The sequence below is a fragment of the Equus przewalskii genome, chromosome 7, assembly GCF_037783145.1.
Source record: "Equus przewalskii isolate Varuska chromosome 7, EquPr2, whole genome shotgun sequence".
In the NCBI taxonomy this organism is placed as follows: Eukaryota; Metazoa; Chordata; class Mammalia; order Perissodactyla; family Equidae; genus Equus; species Equus przewalskii.
In genome coordinates, this window is record NC_091837.1 from 2,663,389 (window position 1) to 2,684,648 (window position 21,260).

Genomic DNA, 21,260 nt, shown 5'->3' on the forward strand with positions numbered 1-21,260 from the left:
CTATGTTTAGTGCTTATCTTGTGCCAGCAATACCTAGTATCTAACTCAACTGCCCCAGGAGGAGGGGACTTGTATTATCCACATTTTACAAAGGAGGAAGTTGAGGTTAAGGGACAAGGAGCTTGCTGGAGGTCATGGAACTGGTCAGGCTACAAGCCAATGTTCAAATCTGTCAAGCTCATTTACCGACGAGGGACCCATATTCAGATGCTTCCAGTGCATCCACAAAAAAAAGGAATTAAGGTTAAAGCTTAATTTATTTGATTCCACACAAACACACACTTTGAGCAACTCTGGGCAGCGTGGCTTAGTAGTTAAGAACTGGCTCCAGACCCAGGCCACGGGTAGCCGTTGACAAGTTACTCCCTCCATCTTTCCATAGCTGCAAAGGGAGATGATACCAGCACCTCCTTCCCCCCTCCCAGAGTTGTCCTGTTAACTGATACTCATGAGCCCGGCACCCGAGCGCTCCAGAGATGTTGGCTCTGATTATTACTATGGTGGTGGTGGTGGTTGTTACCACGTTTAGTGGCACTGACAGGTCCCAGCCCCGTAGGAATCTACTCCGGTAAAAGAGGTGAGCTAGACTCTGATTCCGAGTACCAGGTGACGAGGGAAGGAGGAGAGGCGGCCGGGCTGGGAGGGACGCGGCCATTTTTGTCTGGGCTTCCTTCACAGGGAACGGTGGGTGCTGGGGACAGGGGCCTGCCCTCCTCTAAAAGCGTGGGCTGCAGGAGTCCGGCCGCGAATAACAGAGCCTCGGGGCGTGAGGCCGCGGACACAGTGTAAGCTGGAATGGGTGGGTCTAGAGCCCCCTGTCCCCGGGCCCCTGTCGGGCCGCCGCCGCTCACCTGCCCCAGCGCGAGGTCCGGGTAGAGCACGCCCGTTGCTAGGGACCCGGTTGCCAGGCGACCCCGGCGGCGGCCGCAGCACCGCCCTCCGCACGCTCGGCGCCCACCGCGCAGGCGCGAACAGCCCCGGGCTGGGACCGGCTGTAAAGAGGGGACAATAATACTTTACTGGGTTTCTGTGGGGAACAAAGACTCAGCTTTGTTCGTGATACAGAAGGAAAGGGAAGTGACTGTGTACGCCGTTTTCTGTACTAGACACTTCGCATGGCTTTAATCCTCAGAGTAAACCCGTGAGGTTGTAACATCCAGTTTACAGAACCTCAACGAAATTCAGTAGTTAATCCCAGATCACACAGGCCTGATCCCAGGACTGCAGAGCCCTGGCCCGTGCTCCTTCTTCTGCAGCTGACTGACTGGTAATGACACAGATTGGTCCCTGTAGTGGACACTGCTGAGCGGGGCAATTGTTCTTGAAAACAAGCCAGACCCAGCCACCACCTGCATAAAGGCCTGCCGTGGCTCCCCATTGGTCTCAGGACAAAGTCCAAAGTCCTAGCCTGCCACTCAAGGGCTGGGTCATGGCCCCCTCCAGCCATGCTGGACTCTCTCTTCATCCCCCCAAGTAGCCAACTCTTTCCTGCAGCCTGGGCTGCCTTGATAGACACTTCCTCCATGAAGCCTATCTTCTCCCCAACTCAAGATTAGTAAACCGTCCCATAGCTTAATTACCCATTGGCACACTGCCCTCCCCTGATTCCCTGTTTACTTCTCTGTCCCTTCGGCCCCCTCAGTCCCCCCTTCCCCTGCCCCCCTGCCGACTCCCACTGCCCTGAGGGCGGAGGCCACGGTCAATCCTGTCTACTCCCTACCCTGTGCCAGGAATATCCCAGGAGGCCTTCAGTAAGTGTGGAGCAGATGAATGGTTAATGTGCTTGAATCAAGCACTTTCACCGTCTTGTGTGATCCTCACAACAAACCCTCGAAGTAGATATTCAGGTCCATTTTATAGCTGGGTAAACTGAGGCGTGGAAAGACAGAGAGCAACTCAGGTAAGGTCACCCCTTAGGCCTAAGCCCTTAGCAGTGAAATTCACTAGCGAGGCACCAAGCATCAGCCTCCTGCACATTTAGCTTTGAACTGAAGATACCTGACTTAAATCTGTGTGCCAAGGAGGCCATGTTGTGACATGGAGATCTGGCCCCACTGCTGTCTTGCAAAGGACCAAGCCATGAAGAGTCTCTCTAAGCCAGAGCATCCTAGTGTTCTTAGGAATCTGGTGTGGAGAGCGCTGGGCTGGGAGTTAGGAAATCTGGGTTCCAATTCCAGTTCTAGCTCACTGGGCAAATCCTTTCCTTGTCTGTGAAATCAGGGAGCTGAGTCAAGTAGAATCTCAAAGCTGGGAACCCCAGGCCTCTCAGAATCTAGTTACACAGTGTTTTCTTTTTTTAATTGTCATTCAATTGTATTATTTTTCAATCTCCTTTTTATCTTTTAAAATATACACATAACATGGGCCGGCACCATGGCTGAGAGGTTAAGTTCATGCGTTCTGCTTCAGTGGCCCAGGGTTTCGCCAGTTCGAATCCTGGGCGCAGACATGGCACCACTCATCAAGCCATGCTGAGGTGGCATCCCACATGCCACAACTAGAAGGACCCACAACTGAAAATACACAACTGTGTACTGGGGGGCTTTGGGAGAAAAAGGAAAAATTTTAAAAATCTTAAAAAATATATATAGACACATAACATTATACATAGCATTTTGTCAATTTGTGAAACATAAAAATATCATAATCTCCTGTGAATTCACCACCAGGACATTACTGATGCCTGCATCCTCTTCCCCTAGGCTAGACCCATCCTCCTCTCCAAAGCTAACTGCTGTCTCATTTCCACGATTACGCAGTCTTACGAGTGCCTCTGGAGGCCATCCAGCCCCGCACGCCTCACTCTCCAAACAGAAACTAGCTTTCAGGAGCTCAGTGACGCAGGTCAGCTTTTAAACAGCCATTAATTATGGAAATTAATTTTGGTAGCATGAGCTCTAGAAGCCAGGGACATGATATTCAGGCATCATTAGATTGAGACCTATGCAGATTAAGGCCAGTAAATGGTAGGCCTGTCCATTCCTGGCTGCTGCAGGTGCCGGACTCGCATCAAATGCCAGTGCCACAGCAAGAGCTCCCATGCTGTGACTGCACAGAGCAGGCGCCCGCGGGGAAGACTTGAAGGAGGAAGGCACGTTGAAATTCATCAGGGCTGACCTGGAAGAGCCAGCGATGGGGGATGTGACTGTAATTCCTGTGTTCCAAATTGTTTGTTTTCATTTGAGTTATTTATTGAATAGGCAATATATGCACACAGAGGAAAACCCAAAAAGTGTGAAAGTAAATGTCTGCCTCCCTTCTTGGTCCCCAGCCGATGGGCTGTCCTTGCTCGTGGCAACCACTGGTATCTTTGCAAAGATGAGCTAGACTTATACGAGTAAATATGATTCATTTACTTTTTAATGTTGTGGCAGCATACTTCAAACACTGTTCTCCACCTTTTTTTAAATTTAACGTTCGTTTACTCATTTAACATTTAGCACTCAGTACAGTTTGGCCGGTGTGCCACATTGATGAACTGAACACAAAAAGGCCTGCTCAGTGCTCTCAATGGAGGGAGACACACCAGCAACATAAACAATAGGTTACATAATATGTTGGAAAATAGTAAGTGCCTGGGAGAAATAGAGCAGAATAAGGGGTTGGGAGGATGCTGCTATTGTCAACAAGGTGCTTAGGGGAGGCCTCATCTCGAGGTGACAGCTGAGCAAACTTGAAGAAGGTGAGGGAGGGGAGCGATGTGGGCATCTGGGGGGAAAGTATTGCAGGCCTAGGGAACAGCCAGTGCGAACACCCCAGTGTCTGGGGTGTAGGATGGCCAGCAAGGAGGCCAGTGGAGCATGTGTGGGATGGGGGTGGGGCTAAGTAGGAGATGAGATGAGAGAGGAAATGGAGCGGGAACAAATAACGTGGGGTCTCTTGGGCTATTGTAAAGACTTCATTAATCTGAGAGAGATGAAGAGGCACTGGAGGGTTTGGAGCCGAGGACTGACATGATCTGATCTCAGTTTCAACAGAAGGATCTCTGGAGCTGCTGCACTGGGAACAGGAGAGGGCAAGGGTGCAAGCAGGGAGGCCAGTTAAGGGGAGAGAAGATGATGCTCGGACCAGGGTGATACCACTGGAAGAGGGAGGGAGAGAGAGGATACTGTACATATTTTTGGGGTAGAACCTACAGGATTTACTGAAAGGTCAGATATGGGACGTGAGAGAAAGTGGTCAAGGGATCTTGAAGATCCCTCCATACCAATATATAAAGAAAAACACGAAATATTTAGATAACCAGAAAAATAATATTTAATATATTATGAAAATAAATACTTAAACATTTCGCATATCCCTACCAGTTTGAGCCACCACCCCGCCCAGCCGCGGTGATCGCCAGGGAGATCGGGTGCGCGAGTCTCTCCACGGTCGGCCCCGCCCAGACCCCGCCCCCGGAACCCCGGCTCCACCCCCGGCCGCCGCGGCCCCACCACAGCCAGCCTATCCGGCCCCGCCCTCGTTGCCGTGATGGTCGCCGGCGCTCTGGCCGCGGACCAGCAGCTTCCGGTGGCTCCCGGGAGGCTTTGGTTGCTAGGGTGATCGCTGGAGCAGGCCGCGCGTGGGACTCTTACCGCGGTGAACTCCGCCCAGACCCCGCCCCAGACGTTCGGGATTCGTCGGACGCCGCGGGTCCCTAGTGGCGCCCGTTGCCATGGTGATCGCCGCCGCGGGCCCAGCCGGACCAGGCAGCGCGGAGCCCCGAGCTTCTGCAGCCGCAGCGGGTGAGTCCGCCGCCCGCTCTGTGCCCCCCTCGGCGCCCCCCGTGAGGGCGCGTCCCAGGCTGGCGTCGGGAGCACTCCGCGTCCCCTGCCCACCTCCTGCCGCCATAACCTGAACGCGGCCTGGGCCCCGGAGCCGCCTCTTTCTACGCGCCCGCACTGGGCCAGGCCGGTTCTGGTCCTGGAAAGAGCAGGTCAGATCGGGAGGGCAGCAGGCCTCGGTCAAGGCCACCCTAGTGGGGGGAGGGGGCGGACAGGAGGAGAGCAAGGCTGTGGAATAGGCGTGAGGAGCCCGGCGCTGGGGGACGTCCTCAAACGGGTCTCTGGGCTGAAACCTGAGGCCCCGGGCCACCCAGGGCCTCATCCCTTAGAGGCTAGGATCAGAGGACCCCTCCCCGTTCTACTTCTCTTCCCCGGGCTGTGGTGCGCAGCCTAGCATTGGTGCCATGCCTCACTCGCACCCCAGTGATGACCTCAGAGAGGAGCCGCTCCCAGTTGGACGCCAGACTGGAGGAGACGCCTGTCTTAAGGACTCCCAGGCAGGGCCATGCAGGCCTGGTCTCCCCAGCACCCCCACCCCACGGTGCTGCCTGCAGATTGAAAGAGATGACCTCCAGCAGATAGTCCTGACAGAGAAGGAGGCCTGGATCTGTTTTTAAAGCTGCTGAATGGGGCCAGCCCCATGGCCTATTAGGTTCCACATACTCTTCTTTGGCAGCCCAGGTTCCATTCCCAGGTGTGGACCTACACCACTCCTCCACGGCCATGCTGTGGTGGTGACCCACATACAAAATAGGGGAGGACTGGCACGGATGTTAGCTCAGGGTGAATCTTCCTCAAGCAAAAGGAGGAAGATTGGCAACAGATGTTAGCTCAGGGACCATCTTCCTCAGGAGAAAGAAGAGCTACTGAAAAGTTAGGCATAAACTTATGTGTGAGTCCCCAGGGATTTGCACAGCTCCCTAACTCTCTTTCCCCCTGGTTGGGTCCACAGGACTGCAAGGATGAGGTCCTCCCTGATGCCTTTGGGGCCCCCTGTGAGCCGGGACCGTGTCATCACCAGCTTCCCTAAGGTAGAGTCATTAGGCCAGCCCTTTATGTGTGCATTGCTCCCCTGACACCACAGCCACATCCAGCGTCCCCACCTGCACTCACCACTGGAAACAAAGCAGGTGAAGCGGGGAGGTCAGCCCTCACTGACAGCCCCCAGGGACTTATCAGAATTCTGGAGAAGCTGGGAGACCTGGGGTTGACTTGCCCAAGGTGGGCCAGCAAGTTAAGGGTGACACCAGGAGGCAGTGTGGCATGGAGGTTAAGGGCATGGACCTTGCAGTCAGTCAGACAGTCCTGGGTGTGAATCCTGCCTCTGTCATTAAGCTGTGTGACTATGGGCAAGTTACTCAACCTCTCAGAGCCACTGACACACAAGGATAATTCCTCTCACATTGGGCGCCTGGCTCATGGTAAACAGGAGCTCCTTTGCCTGAGTTGTGGTTACTGTTGTTTTCATTATTATCATTACTGTTATCAAAACTCTCCAGTTTCCTGACACCAAGTCCAGGGTTCTCCTCGCTTACCATTCTACCTTTGGTTCCTGCTGAGAACTCACAGCTCTCCTCCATCTGTATTAAAATCCAGTATTAGTTGCAGCAGGGAATGCAAGTCAGTGCAGCCTCTGGCGGGGCAGTGGGACAGTATTTCCCAACACTGCAGATGCCCCCACCTCCTCATCCAGCCATTCGAGGCCAGGCGTTGCCACATTTATAAATCAGAAGATCAGACACAACATAAATATCCTCGAAAGGGGGCTGCTTAGACAGCAAAATGCTACTTGCTGACAGAGAAGTGAGGAAGAATGTGGCACCTCTTCCGGTGCTGATGTGTGATGCAAGCCAAAGTAAATCATCAAGTAAAAATGCAAGGAATGGAGCCGTGTGGAGCACACTCTCATGTGTGAAACAAAGGAGACGGGAGAGAGAAATGTATGTGTTTGCTTACACACTCAGAAAATACCCCTGAAAGGGCACATAAGATCTGCTGTCGGTGGTTGCCTCCGTGTGGCCTGGGACAGGCATGGAAGGAGAACTCCTCTCCACCCACTGGCGCCTGTATCTTTTGAATTCTGTGCCCAGGCTGGTAGGGAGGAGGGAGGTGACTGTCGGCTCTGGGTATCTGGGGTCTGCAGTCACTCCTCCTCCCCTTCTTGTGCCTTCCCCCTGGAGTTCTTTCTCCACACAGCCACAGAGACAGGCTTGGGGCCTCAGACTCATGACAAGTCCCCCAGGACTTGCCGTCTCCTCAGAGGCCCAGGCAGTTGCTTCCCTCCAGAGCTTGACAGTGTACCCAGGGATGCCAGAGACTGGTGTCTAATGAGCCAAAAGGAAGGGAAGCGTGATCCGCACAAAACAGTCCAGGTCTCGCGGGACAAAGGATCCCGTTTACAGAGCAGGAAGGGAGGCTCAGAGAGGTAGGGAGGGCTGCCTGAGGTCACACAGCTGGGCATGGTGGAGCCAGGACTTGATCCAGCTGTGGCTGACTCCAGAGCCTATCGTGGGAAGAGGCCTGGGGCTTTTGTCCTGTTTCCACAGAAGGTGAGATTCTCCCCCAACTGCCTGTGGCAGTCAGGGGTCACAGGCCACTGCTGGCCAAGTTCATCCTGTACCCCAGGGTCACACAACTTCAGAACTGAGACATTCGACAGCAGGTGGGGCAAGTCCTTCCCTTTACTCCAGGAGCCTCGGTTTCCCTCTCTGTCAAATCAGCTCACACTTCCTGCCTCGCCTTCCTTATTACACCTCTCCAGTCCTTCCAATGGTGGGGCCCCTCTGCTGACCACCGCGTCCAGGCCGGCCCCCAGCTTGGGGCTGACATAGAAGAGCAGCCAGCTTTCTCACGAGGCCGCTGACACGCTTCTGCGTGACGTGGTCTGCGAGGCTGGCTGTTCACCTGCATTTCCCATCTAATCCTCTGATGCCCAGGTGCAGAGCTGCTGTCAGGAGGGGGCCCACTCACAGATGAGGAGGTGGGCTCAGTGAGGTTTCTTAGCTTGCCCTTTGGCAAAGCTCCTTCCACTGTCCCTGCTGCCTCAGTCACCCCTGGAGCCAGAGCAGAGCCCGTCTCCATGCCTGAGCACTCAGAAGAAACGCCAGGACTAGGGGAGAGGGCCGAGCCCGGCCACAGGGGAGCTGTGGGTCCGGCAGTACCCTGAGGGACACAGCAGCTGTCCGGGGGGACCGCTGCATGTCACAGCAGAGCACATCAGCAGTCTCCCCTTCACAGTGCCCTTCTCCCCGTGTCTTCACCACACTCCGTACTTAGCCTCAGCCAATCTGAGAGCAAAGCGTAATGGGAATCTGTAGTTTGTTCAATATCATTTTTTCTAATTATAAAATGAATGTGCCTTTGACACATGTCATGGTGTCTTAATAGCCACAGACGTTTGTCGAGCTCTTGGTGTGTTCCAGGCTGGCTCTGTGCTGATAGCTTTACAAAAAGTATCTCATTTTGTGCCCCCAAGTCTCTGAGGTTTGACAGATGGGGAAATTAAAGTTTGGAGACGTTAGGCAACTGCCCAGGGTCACACAGCAGCTAGGGGTGGACACAGGTCTTCCTGACCCTGTGGCCGTGCTCTTAAACCACTTCCCAGTTCTGCCTTCCAAGAAATGTGGAAGATTGAAAGTGCCTTCCAGGGCACTTTCCATGCACATATATGCATATTTTAAAAATAAGAATGGCATGAGAGATCTGTAGAAGGGGTGGGGATGGGGTCTAGGAGCTACAAGGGCCCTGAGAGCCGACGCCTCATCTCTCCCGAGGACCTGAGAATGGAGGCCTGCTGCCCGCCCGCAGCAAGGGCCCGGCCGCCCCCAGCGAGCACCTGCGGAGTCCCCGCCTGGCCTCTTTGGTCTGGCCCAGCCTGCTGCTGCTCCTGGGAGCTCACGAGACCCTGGAGTCTCGAGGCTGCTGACATGGTAGAGACAGAGGTGACAGCGGGATCAGGGAAGCTAATGAGGCTGGCAGCCTGGAGGCTCGGGAAGGAGGGACGCTGGGGAGTAAGTCACCACCTCGCTGCCCTGCTCAGTGGTGGGGCTGCAGCTTCGCAGGATCATGTGCCCGCCTGCCTGCCTGTCTCTTTCCAGTGCTACATGCCAGACGCCTGCCTGCAGCTCAAGGAGCACTTCCACGGGCAGGTCAGCGCCGCCTGCCAGCGCAGGAACACGGGGACCGTCGGGTGAGTGCCGCCTCGGCCCAGGGGTGCAGGATGTGGGGAGATGGCAGGAAGGAATGGGTGCGTGATTGAATGTGTGAGGGAACAAATGAACCACTTAGGCTGTGCCGGCGCAGCCCAGTACAGGCCTGAAGACGCCTGGGAATCCCGTCTGGCTTTCCTCGACACCTCTGCCATACCGAACAGCTTTCCCTCCTCTCAGCAAGCTGGGCCGTGATTTGTCAGCGCGAGGTCTCAGCATGTGTCTGTTTCCTGTGTCTGGAATGTCTTCTTACTTTTCAGGTCTCTGTAGAGTGTCGGGTCCTCTGGGGCCTTCTCTGAGCCTCCTGGCTACTCTGCCTCCCAGCCTGGGCTGGGCGGGGCCCCTCCCTGTGCTCCTGTGCCCCACGTGCTTCTCTCATGGAATTGCCAGTCTGCCTGTCTGGATTCCTCACTAGACCTAGCCCATGAGGGCCAGGGCCATGTCTGTCCTGTTCCTGCCTCGGTAGCACCTGGCACCTGGCACCACCTTGTTCCTGCAGCACCTGGCACTGCCAGCACAGGGATCTTACAACAGTCACTTCTTTTTTTTTTCTGGAAAGATTGACCCTGAGCTAACATCTGATGCCAAAAGCCCCAGCATGTAGTTGCAAATGCTAGTTGTAGGTCCTTCTAGTTCTTCTGTGTGAGCCTGGCTCACATCGATGGCTCACAGCACAGCTACTGACAGAAGAGTGGTGTTTGGTGCCCGGAACTGAACCCACGCCACCCAAGTGGAGCACACTGAACTTTAACCACTAGGCTGTCAGGGCTGGCTCGACAGTCGCTTCTTGTAATAAGCAGGTACAAGGGCCTGCTTTTGCCCTCACCCTGAGGAGCTCACAGTCTGCTCAGGGACATGGCTGAGCTCAGAGTTGTCACACAGGTGTGTGGAGGCCACAGCAGAGGCCCAGCTCTGAGGGTCCCAAGACGGCACAAAGTGAGGTGAGGCTCAGGTCAGGATGACCAAAGCAGCCGTGGTTGTGGGATGAGAGTGCTGGCCACTGATTCGAGAGTGCTGGTTCCATACCAGGTGCTTCGCAAAGATTATCTCCCTGAGCCTTCATGACAGCTCTGGGAGATGGGGAGACTGAGGCACAGAGGGTACCCCCACAATACCTTGGCAGTACCTTTACTCCTTCCTCTGAAAAGCCAAGTCAGGGCCACCCTGTTCCAGAATTAGAGGCTGCCTGGGAACAGAGGAGACACGGCCTCCGCCCTCACAGACTTGGACAGGTGAGCTGCACCAGCTCACCAGGTGACATAGGTGCCCTTTTGCTGTCTGAAGGCAGAGGAAGTCCCCGGTCAGATGTTGACCTGTTGAGCTTTAGCGTGAGCTGTGGAAACTCTTGAAGCACCATCAATAGTCCCAGGAAAGCTGCTGGGGGGAGTGCAGGGCACACACAGCAAGGTGGCACCAGTTCTCAGTGAGCAGGGTCCCCAGAGAGCCCAAGAACCTCAGAGCTGTTATGCCTCAAGCCAGAGCCCGGACATGCAGACCTGAGTCCTGTCCACGACTCACCACATGGCCTGTCTGGCCCTTGCAGGCCCCTCCAAAGGAGTGGGTGACAGTAGTGTCCTGCTCAGTGAGTGTGTTTGCGAGGAGCAGGAGCCTGTCAGGCACCCAGCCCCAGGCTGGGTAGGACGCGCAGGGGCTCTGCAGTCTGTGCTTATGTCCCCTGCACAGTGGCGCTGTGTCCGCACCCTCAGTGTGCTCCAGGGTCCTGGCTGTGCCCCCTGCTTGGACACAGCTTCACCTGGGGCTCTTCCCTCTGCTCCCTCAGCCTCTCATTGTGGCCATTTCTAATCCTCACAACAGGGACTTGGGCCCAGTGAGATCAGGGGTACAGCCCCAGGGACAGCAGCGTCCCCAGAACAAATGCAGGCTCTCCTGGCTCCCTTCTGAGGGCCAGGGAGGGGGAGAGACATCCCAGAGTGTCTCAGCAGGTGGCCTGTCCTGTGTCTGGTATTGTGGAGTGGTTCACGGGTGGGAGCACAGGGGAACAAGGGCCCGCGTGTGTGAAGATGTCTCGTGACCCTGCTTGAGAGCAACACGGCCATATTCCTGACAGGCTCAAACTCTCCAAGGTGGTTGTCGTTGGCGATCTCTACGTGGGCAAGACCAGCCTCATCCACAGGTGCGCTCACTGGCCACACCTTCCAGCACCAGGTTGTCACCCTTTGCCTGGGAGGCTCAGATGACGTTGTAGTTGAGACTGTGTGGCTACTGAGAACCACACTTGTTGCAGAGGGGGTGCAAGAAATGAGGGAGATGGTGGGATCAGGCAGAGTGTGGCAACCAGGAGCCTGGCACTGGTCACACTGTCCCCCTGGGGCCACGGCTCACACCACCCTGCCCTTGCTGCAAATGGATACCGCTTTCTCTTTCCCTGTCCCTGACTCACGGTGTTTGCTGTCCGGGCTGCTGCAGTCTCTCTTCCTCCACATAGTTCCGGTCGGCTGTCTGTCCGTTTGTCTGTGGTCTCCATGGACCATCATCTCCTTAGTGATTCCCTGTGGGTAGACTTTTTGTTGCCTCCAGACTTTCACTGTCATGAGCGAAGCTTTTGTGCACAGCGTCTCTGATGGTTTCCTTGGCTCCCACAGGTTTTGCAAGAATGTTTTTGACCGTGACTACAAGGCCACCATCGGGGTGGACTTTGAAATCGAGCGCTTTGAGATCGCTGGGGTTCCCTACAGTCTCCAGATGTGAGTTGCCATTGTGTTGTGCGGTTTCCTGTGTAGCTTGTGGGGGGACTCCATGGAGACCCCTGGAGAGGGTCTTGGCGAGCTCCTCGACTCTGCCCCGTGGTGCTCAGCAAGGCCCTGTCCAGACAAGCAGGCCTGGGATGGTGGTGTGAAACTGGGCTCCCCCAGTTCCCTGAGGCCGTGGATGCTCCCTCAGTCCCTACAGGTGTCTTGTGTTATTTGTGGGACCTAGAAAAGTCCTCATAGCCTGATGTGCCCACCCACGACCTACCCCCATTCTCCCCTGATGCCCCCCTACTTTCCAGGTTCTGGCTACTGGTCCCTGCCACTCCCCTGCCTGGCCATCCATGATCCCACTTGCCAGGCCAGCAGGGTGGCCTTTGGCAAGTCACTTCAGACCTCTGAGCCTCTGTTCCCATCTAGCAAATGGGCCAACACTCACCCCACTGCCCTCACTCCACTCCCCCTGCCTCTCTCCCTCTGTCTGTCTTCTTCCCTGCCAGCCTCCATGCCTCGGCCTCTCAGGAGCCCACTGGCTTAGGCCCCTCCCCTCTGGTTTCCCTCAGAACAGCCCAGAGTCTCTCCCCCAGGCTCACGCTCTCCCACCAGAGCTCTGGAACTTGCCTTCCCTCTCCTCTGGCACCTGCAGGATGCTGCAGACCTGCCCACATTTCTAGCCCTGCTCCTCCTGCAGGGCTCCCTGCCCATCCCAGGCTCTCCTGTGTGGCCCCCTCCCCTTCTCACTCTCCTGCGTGGCTGTCCCTGCCCCCCTCCCCTTGTCTGCTGGCGTTCACCAGGCCTCTGTCCTGTCCCCTTCTCCTTTCTCTCTCTCTGGAGTCCACGCCCGCTCCTCTGGTTTCGTCCTCAGTCCTCCATGCCCTGCCTGGGCTGGGCCTGGGGATCCGTGGCAATCAAGATGGAGCTCACCCTCTCCTGGACCTCAGCCCCCAACTCTGTCGAGACTCTGCCCGCTTCTCTGAGGTCAGCCCCAGTGTAGTCTGGAGCCAGATGGTACCACCAACTCTCACCCCAGGGAGAGTACACGGTCAGACCAGAGCAGAAGAGGCTTGAAAATGCAGGGCTGCAGGACCAGGGGGCCTGGAGCCAGGAGAGCTGAGAGGAGCAAAGAGCCAGGCAGAGAGTGGCCTGTGGCTGGGCTCACCATTGTGACCACAGGCCGTATCTAATTAGAGGACCCAGGACAAAAGAGGGACACTGTCCTGGGTTGGCCTCTCATTGAGGTCATTGCCAGCCACCCAACTGGCCCCACCTCTAGGCCACCCTTCTAGCTCCCCACTCAGCTGGCATCATGCTGGATCACCTGAAAAAATTCCTGACCATTGATGTCTTATTCATGGCTTGTTTACTTTTTGGTTTACTGAGAAAAGTTCAATTTTGATCTGTTGATTTAAAAACAGGATGGATTTTCAGATTCAGTCCTACCTACTGACCTCCTGCCTGTTTCTAAACCAGGGCCAGTAGATCTCAGCATGTACTCCCCACTCTCCTATACTGTGCCCAATGGCAGGCCTCATTAATGGATTGTTGCATTCTTTTCCATGGAGCCAGGGCTCAGCTTCTCCAGAGAACCAGAGCTAACTGATCAGAGTCACCCAGGAGATGCAAACCATGTCCCTGTTAGACACCCCCTCCCCCCATGCGGGGAGCTGAGCATCCCCTCCCCTGCAGTGTGGAACGTGAAGCCATGGCCTAGTCACACATGAGCTAGTAAGAGCCACAGCTGGCAGGTCTGGCCTAATCCCAGGGCCTCCCTTACAGTGGACTTGCACATCTGCAGAGCGGTACATCAGAGAGCGTATTCTCCTTTTTAATGGCCTAGTCAGAGGGACTGAGCTACAACTCCCTTCATCTGGGCAGTGGAACTCAGAAGGCTGTGTCTCTCCCCCGTGGGCATGGTGAATCCAGCCAGGGAATTCCCCTGTGGGGCACCCCAGGAGGAGATCATAAGGAATTGGGGGGCGGGATGGCTGGCTGGCAGCAGGCACTTCCTGAGGCCCATGCAGCTGGCGTGGGCCCTCAGGTCTGCCCGCCCCTGGCCCTACCATTCTGCTGGCTCAGACCACTGCAGTTGCTTAATCTACCACCTCTCTTTCCATTTCTCTCTCTGCCACCACACAGCTGGGACACAGCAGGGCAGGAAAAGTTCAAGTGCATCGCCTCCGCCTACTACCGGGGTGCCCAGGGTGAGCAGCCGGGTGATGGCAATGGTGGGGCCTCGGGCACATGCAGTGGGGGCTCCCCACTGGTCTCAACGACGAGAAGTCCAGGTGCTCTGCGGAGGCACCAAATGTGTCCTCTGAGCACCACTGAGAACACCCCCCGGGCTGGTCCTGGGGGACGGGGAAGCTGCCTTCCAGCTGGGCGCGGGCTGGCCTCTGCAGTCACACTCTGCAGGGACCCTGTGGCGGTAGGTGCTCCTCGTAAGTCTCAGCTCAGTTTCAGCTCAGAAAGACACTCAGGGGGAAGTACATGTCCAGAGACCCAGAAAAGAAGAGCAGAGTCGACTCCGGGAGGAGGTGGGAGAGAGGCTAGGCCAGAGGGGAGAAATGGGGGTGAGCGCAGGAGGGCTCCACCCCCAGGTCAGGGCAGCAGATGGGCCCGGGCACTGGGCAGGCCTCCTGGTCAGCGGGCGGCGGCAGCAGAAGCTCCCGACTCCAGCCCCCCTGGCCCAGGAAGCAGATAGGAAGGGGTTTCAGTGGGAGATGGGAGAAAACTGTCCAAAGTAACCCAAACCAAATTCAGGTTATGAGGCACAGTTATGTCTACGCAGTCCTGGTGTAAAAAATCAACATTTTCATTAAGATTTGAAAAAAGCAAAAATAGGAGACAAACCACAAGCATCTCTGCTGTGGGTTAGAGGTCAGCTTGGCCACGTCCACTGCGGCCTCTCTCTTCTCGGGTGGCTGACACCCTGTGGGGATGAGAGGTGTGAGGCACCCGACACAGCCCTGCACCCAGCCGCCGCAGCCCCCATCACCACCATCATCAGTTTCCCCCTTCACTTCCGGCCCCTCTGTGGGAGGAGCCTGCAGCCTGCAGCCAAGGTGCAGAGGAGAGCTTGTCCAGCCTGCTCACAGCCCCGGACCAGGAGACGGCAGGCCTTTCTGCAGTGTCCTCCAAGTGGGGCTGCCCTCAGGATCCCAGTGGGGTCCCAGCCTCCCTGGGCACCACAGGCCCAGGGTGGGGCCAGTGACAAGAGGAACTGGGGGGCGCGGGCTGTATCTCCCAGGGTTCTGCCCACCCGGCTCCCCAGAAGTTGTTTCCCCAAAGCTGGTTGTTGCTAATCGCCCTCACAGCGGTAGCTGCCACTGGTCGAAAGTCTGCCTCGCATCAGGCCCTGCACCAGGAGCTTTTAAAATAGCTGCTCTCACTTAATCCTCACAGCAACCCTGAGAGCTAGAGGTATCATTCTCATCGTGTCACAGATGGGGAAACTGAGGCTCTCAGGGTTAAGGCCCTCACCGAGCTCCTTAGCCGTAAGTGGAGGAGGGGAGATTTGAATGCAGGAGCCCACGAGCTCCATGCCCACCTCCTCTTGCCCCCTGGATTCCCCACTGTGGCTGGGCTGCTGGGTGTGGGTGGGAGCTGGCGGTGGGAGGGTGGGTCCCAAGGGGAAGCCATGGAGTGTCTCCCTCCCAGTCTCCATGGTGAGGTCCAGGGCTGAGTGCCTGAGGGACCACCCAGCATTTCTGCAGGAGCTGGGCTTCCCTCTGGCCTCCTCTTGGGGAGCAGGGAGCCACCGAGGGGAACCCCTTGTGTTTGCCTCACCTGTCGCTGACGGCTCGTGGCTCTTTCCCGTGTGTGCAGTGATCATCACGGCCTTTGACCTCAGTGACGTGCAGACTCTGGAGCACACCAGGCAAGTCTGGGCTCTGTGGCCCCTGGGGTCCCCCTAAGCTCGGGAAACTACCTGGCAGGATTCCCCAGGCCTGGGCCCGTGGGTGTGAGTGACTGGCTCACTTGTCAGAATGGACCACCCACAGGCTGCATACTGTCCAGTTGCCTTGTTATACCTCAAGATTTGCACCCATCCATTGAGGGCAGAGCCTGCTCAGGGCACAGCCAGCACAGCCACACAGGGGCGGGTGCTCGCCTTAATGCTCTGTGGTCGCTGTCTTGAAAGCCTTAATAATTGTTGGATGAGGGGCCTCACATTTTTACTTTGCCCTGGCCCCTGCAAATTACACAGCCGGTCCTGTCTGAAGGGATGTGACTTAGCACGTGGTGTCTTGGGCAGAGAGCTGGCCACATAAGCAGTTCCAGGAGTCTTCCTGCTGCTCCCGGGAATTGCCCAGCGAGTGGGCCGAAGCCCCTGTTGCCTCACTTTTGTTTGGGCATTTGCATCCAGCGTCTCCAAACCCTGTGAGGGAGGCCGGAGCAGCTGTGCCAGCTTATGGAAGTGCAGGACTCGCCCAAGTTGACACAGGGCCAGGACAGGGTCTTCACCGCCCCTGACCAGTGCTCTTGCATCCCCACCCCCTCCAGAGGTCCAGCCGAGGCCCTTTCAGCCGCAGGCCCAGTGCCCCACTCAGCCAGCGTGGGTCAGGGTGCCCCCAACCCTGGGGAGGACCTGGGTCTGCCCCCCTGTCCCCTGGGCCCCTGCAGGTGGGTAGGTGCTATCTCTCAGGCTGTCTCCCCTCTCTGCTTTCCAGGCAGTGGCTGGAGGACGCGCTGAGGGAGAACGAGCCAGGCTCCTGCTTCGTGTTCCTTGTGGGAACCAAGAAGGACCTTCTGGTGAGCAGAGCAGAGCTGGAGGCCTGGGGCGGCCCTCAGGAAAATGCGTCACCTTCAGCCCACGCTTAAGGAATGGGGGGTGGCACTGCCATGCCAGATGGGAATTTGTGGACTGCAGCCCCCGGGGCACTTGAGGTTCCTGTGCTCATCTTGTCAGGGAGGGACAGCTGGCACCCAGATTTGCTGGGGACCATGGGGGTCTCACCCCAGGGTAGGCATCCCCCATCCCCCTACCATGGGGCCACCCAGCCCAGGGCAAGATGGGGAGGGAGGGGGCACAGTGGGCAGCCGCCTACCCTGGGTGCCTCCCAGCAGGAGGGCCAGGGAGCTGTGTCAGGAGGGCTGCTTCTCCCAGTCAGGGGCGGCGTGTGAGCAGGCAGAAGCAGAGGCCGTGCGCCTGGCCAACGAGCTGCAGGCTGAGTACTGGTCGGTGTCAGCCAAGACGGGTGAGTGGGCACGGGGCTGTCGCCATGTGAGTGTGGGGCCAGCCATCAGGGAGGCTTACACGTTTTCTTCTGTGGCTCCATCATGGGCCTGCATCACAGGCAGCTGCTGGTGACAATGCAGGGCCTGCCGTTGCCTGAGCAGGGTCTCCTGTCTCTAGAGAGGAACAAGGAACCTGCCCCGTGGATGGCAGGAATAGTGATCCCTGGCCCTATGCCGCCGTGTTCTCTCACAAAACCGCCCCTACCCATGAGGCAGGTCCATTTTACCCTTGTGAAGTCACTTCCAGGGTCACAGGGAGGAAGTGGCAGGGCTGGCGTTGGAGCACAGCCCGCACCTATGACACTGTGCCATCCTGCTGGGAGGCACCGCCTGCACGTAGAAGGGCCTGGTAGCGGGCTCCTGTCCCTTCCCTGGGAGTCATCGTGGGAGACACTGAGACGTGGCTCACAGCCCCTCGGCCCTTGTCCACACCCCACCCGGGCTGTCCCCCCAACCTGGGCCCCAGCCCCCAAGCCGCCTTCACCCACAGGCTACTGCTTACCCGGCAAGATGCCCACGTCTCCGAGCCTCAGTGTCCTCTGGGAAGCAGGACGATGCTGTCCATCTCGTTTTATTTTTAATGGAAAAACATGTTTTAGATTACAAAAATCAGAAATATTCACTAGGAAAAATTAGAAAATGCAGAGAAGCAAAGAATAGAGTGAAAACACAGGTTGTTGAGGGGGATGAAAGAAATAATGAGTAGTGCCCGGCACATAGTAGGCCCCAGGGGCTCGGGGCCTCAGGAGTTACGCCTGGTAGTCCTTGCCCCAGATGAGGGGCCACGGTAGACATCTGGCCAGGACTGGGTGAGGCAGCGGGAGCGCTAAGGGTAGGCAACACGCGTGGCAGCACCACCTCTATCCCAACACAAAAATGTGGCAGCACCTGGGCCTGATTCCCTCTGCTCTGTCTTGACGTGTACTTGGTGCCCTGTGAGAATCTGCCCTCTTATCAGAGTAACAGCACATTCACTGAGCGCCTCCTATGGACCAAGAAGGATTGCCCTGTGCAGTTGTACAGGTTGTGAGCTACACAAGAGTGGTGTGTGTGTTGGGGGCGGGACCCTGGCCCTGTGCCCAGATGGGCAGCCTCCTTCATCTGGAGGAGGACACACAAAGGCTCGACATGGGGAGCCAGCGCACATTAATCCTCACAGCTGCCCACTGGACAGATGCTCAAAGTTATAGGAGAGCAGGCACCCCTCTGATCGCCACACGTCCCAGCGCCTGGCCCACAGGAGGGGCTCAGTAGCAACTGATTGGAAGAGTAGATGCTGGGAAACCAAGGCTCAGACATCTAAGGGAGCTGCCACGGCAGGTGGTGGGGCTGCGGAGGGGGCTGGAGCCGGGTGGGAGCCAGGCCAGCCCTGTCCCCTGCACTTCACTGGCCCAGGCAGCCCTAGAGGTGGGCTGCCCCGCCTCCAGCATCCCCCAGCTCCCACCCAGACGCGTGTGCGGGCAAGGGCAGAGGCGGGGGTCACAGCTGCCTCGTGGGCCCGCAGGGGAGAACGTGAAGGCGTTCTTCAGCCGTGTGGCCGCCCTGGCGTTCGAGCAGTCGGTGCTACAGGACCTGGAAAGGAGGAGCAGCGCCCGGCTCCAGGTCGGCGACGGAGACCTCATTCGTGCGTACAGCCGCCGGCTCGGGGCTGGGGAGCAGGCTTCCGGCCTCCAATCCATGTCCACCATCCTCTGTCCCAAGACTCGCCCATTCCCTTACCTTACCGCCCTCTGCTGTCCTCTCTTCCATCACTCTGATCTCAGGCCTGTATCCTCCTGGAGCCCACCTGCCAGTTCAGACTCCCTCCCTGGCTCTCCTTGCCCTCCTGGCAGCCTCCTCATGGGCCAGTCTGGGCATCCCGGGCTCCATGGACGTGTCCTGGCCTTGGCTCTCCTAGTCTGTGCCTTTGCCCGCTCTGTTCCACCACCTGGAATGCGACCTGGGCCAGATCACCAGGCCTTGAACAAGAGGCCTAGGAATTCAAGCTCAGGCTCTGGCTGGCAGTCACCAGCGGGGGCCTTGCCCAGTGTCAGCTGCAGGTGCTGGGTTGATGTGACTTCTCCCCTCCTCACAGGAATGGAGGGAAGTCCAGCTGAGACCCAGGAGAGCAAGAGTCCCTCTGGCCTGGGTTGCTGTTAGCTGAGGCCTACGTCAGAGGCCTCCACTCCGCACACACGCGTGGACACTGCCTTCTGTGACTGGAGGGGCGACATGGAGCCCGAGCTCTGTGACGTGTCTGTCCACCCACCATGCTGCGCCCAGCACTCAGCCCTTCTCTTTAGAGGGTCGGGAGCCAGGAAAGACCCCCACTGGCTGCCAGGGCCCCACACTGCCCGGCTGGTGGGTGCGCTGTGGTGACCGTCTGGAAGGCCAGTCGCACCTACAGAGTCATCAGACTTTCCCCTCTGGCCTTGAGAGGCCTCAGGACTACAGACACAGGAGGCTTGTGCCCCATGACCCGCAGCCCTCCCCCCCCGGCACTCATCAGCAGTCCACCTGGGCCCTCTCCCAGCTTTTTTGGGTTGCCCTCAGAATCCTTCTCATCTCAGGGGTGCAGGCAAGCAGGACTTGTCAAGGTCAGCCTGTGAGGGAAAACCCTCTACCATTCCTGCTTGGGACTTTTCTGTTGTCAACGGGCCTTCCTCATTGTCCACTGTACCTTTGCCACAGATTTGCGAGGCCCGTGGGCAGCCCTGCCCCTCTGGAGGAGGGTGGCTGAGAAGGTCTCTCAGGCCCCTCTGACCGAGGGACCATCTCCGACTCTCCCACCATCCCCAGGTCCTGCCCTCCTGGTCCGTGGGCGAGGATGGGCACAACAGGCCGCTCGCGCCCCTCCGGGCCCCCTGGACAGTGAATTTCCCCAGCTGTGCTGTGGGGAGAAGACCGCCCAGTGCTGCTACATCCCCTGTTTGTGTCACTGCCTGGCTCTGCTGCCTGCAGCAGCCATCCATGCTCTGCCGGACCGGCACCCACTGCTGCCCCTGCCACCCCTCTCCCGCCTGACTGCAAGGAAGGGCCTGGGAACCAGCGCTGGGCACATGCCTCTCAGGACCTTGGTGATGGCATCCACGCATCTTTGGAGGACGTCAGAGGCCAACTCCACCACCCTCTCTTGCACACCAGCTCCGCTCAGATTGTCCCACCCTCTGCCCCAGTCTGCCCACTCGTCCCCGCCCACCTCGTGCCCTAGGCCGGCGGGCAGTCTGGCCTCCACCTGCTCCTTGTAGACGGCCAGCATCTTTTGGGCTGCCTTGCTGGTCGGAGCCGTCTCCCAGTGCCCCAAGCAGTGCTGGCGCACTGCAGGCGCCCAGTGGGTGCTTGTCGGCCCACAGCGATCGCCAGATATCACAGAAGAACACTGGCATCTTTTTCTGTTCGTTTCCCTTTCACCACATTTTTAGCTCTCTCTTTTTATAGATATGAAAAAATACTTTTTATAAATCACTCTTAAAGGAATCACGTTCATGCTTATTGTAAAACAAAACAGTGCAAAGCTTTGTATAAAACACAAAGTGGAAGTCCCCTCCCGTTGGTGGCACTCCCCGGCAGAAGCGTTGTTAACAGCTGGTGGGATTCCTTCCAGACTGTTCCTACATGAGCTTGTTTGCTGTTTAACCAGAATGACCTCTTGGCGCACCCGCTGCCAGCACCCTGCATTCTGGATGACCTGCCGAGGCGCCCTCACTGTGGGCGCGTGCCCAGCCTGCTGCTGTCTTTGGCAGCTGCCAGTTTTCCTTCCTGTGGCTAGCCCGGAGTCCACCCACCGTGCCCTGTAGGTGGGACATTTGGTTTGTGCCCAGCTTTCAGCCCCAAAGGTGCCACAGTGACCATCCCTGTCATTACAGCTTTGCACCCTCTGGATTCCCCGAAGAGGCCTTGCTGGCCCTTCTGTGGACTGTGGCCCCGGCTCGGTCCACTGGACCCAGTCTGGGGGGCAGGCCACACTGGGGCTGCATTGAGACCGGGTGTGCAGCACACAAGAGGAAGCGTCATGGGATGGGAGAGCCTGCGAGGGTGGGCTGGCACTCTCCACGCTCCTCCCCTCAGCCCTTCAGGCCCAGGTTCAGGGGCAAGAATCATGTCCTGAGCTAGAAACAAGCCATTTCCTGTGCTCCCGCCCGCCCCATAAACGGCCCTTTATTAAACACTCCTTGTGCCGTCACTGTGTGAGCTCCGTCCCTTCCCACTCCTGATGTAGCGTCTCCTCCGTCAGTATCACTTCGGCGTGGTTCCAGCAATACGACAAGTCAGCAAAGACATTCCCTTCAAACACCTCCACATTTGGCTGTGGATTTCTGGGGCAGAGACCCACGACCATATGCAAGTGCTTCAGAAACACC

At 57.4% G+C, this 21,260-nt stretch overlaps 2 protein-coding genes across 14 annotated transcripts in view; one reads left to right on the plus strand and one right to left on the minus strand.

Annotated features, from left to right (window-relative positions):
* The window catches only part of RSPH14 (radial spoke head 14 homolog), a 94,759-nt gene extending 90,366 nt beyond the window's left edge, over positions 1-4,393 (minus strand). For 3 of the 4 annotated variants that reach the window (XM_070628184.1, XM_070628185.1, XM_070628182.1), the window contains exon 1: positions 852-969. The gene's annotated coding sequence lies outside the window, so the exon portion shown is untranslated. Of the gene's footprint in view, positions 1-851; positions 993-4,304 lie in introns of those variants that run through there. The other variant, XM_070628183.1, reaches the window with a different exon arrangement.
* Positions 4,308-20,376, plus strand: RAB36 (RAB36, member RAS oncogene family). 10 transcript variants are annotated; one of them, XM_070628174.1, is made up of 11 exons: positions 4,308-4,727; positions 5,719-5,797; positions 8,864-8,955; positions 11,043-11,108; positions 11,578-11,679; positions 13,819-13,883; positions 15,508-15,559; positions 16,353-16,434; positions 16,790-16,880; positions 18,425-18,544; positions 18,995-20,376. In XM_070628174.1, the coding sequence occupies exons 2-11, from the start codon at positions 5,729-5,731 to the stop codon at positions 19,057-19,059; spliced, it is 804 nt and encodes a 267-aa protein (XP_070484275.1). In that variant the 5' UTR covers positions 4,308-4,727; positions 5,719-5,728; the 3' UTR covers positions 19,060-20,376. The 10 variants fall into 10 exon arrangements, with proteins under 10 accessions (XP_070484275.1, XP_070484274.1, XP_070484277.1 ...); XM_070628173.1 differs by having other exon boundaries at positions 4,438-4,727; positions 15,508-15,563; positions 16,357-16,434; XM_070628176.1 differs by having other exon boundaries at positions 4,438-4,727; positions 15,508-15,563; positions 16,357-16,434; positions 18,425-18,522.
* Positions 20,377-21,260: the final 884 nt, after the last annotated feature.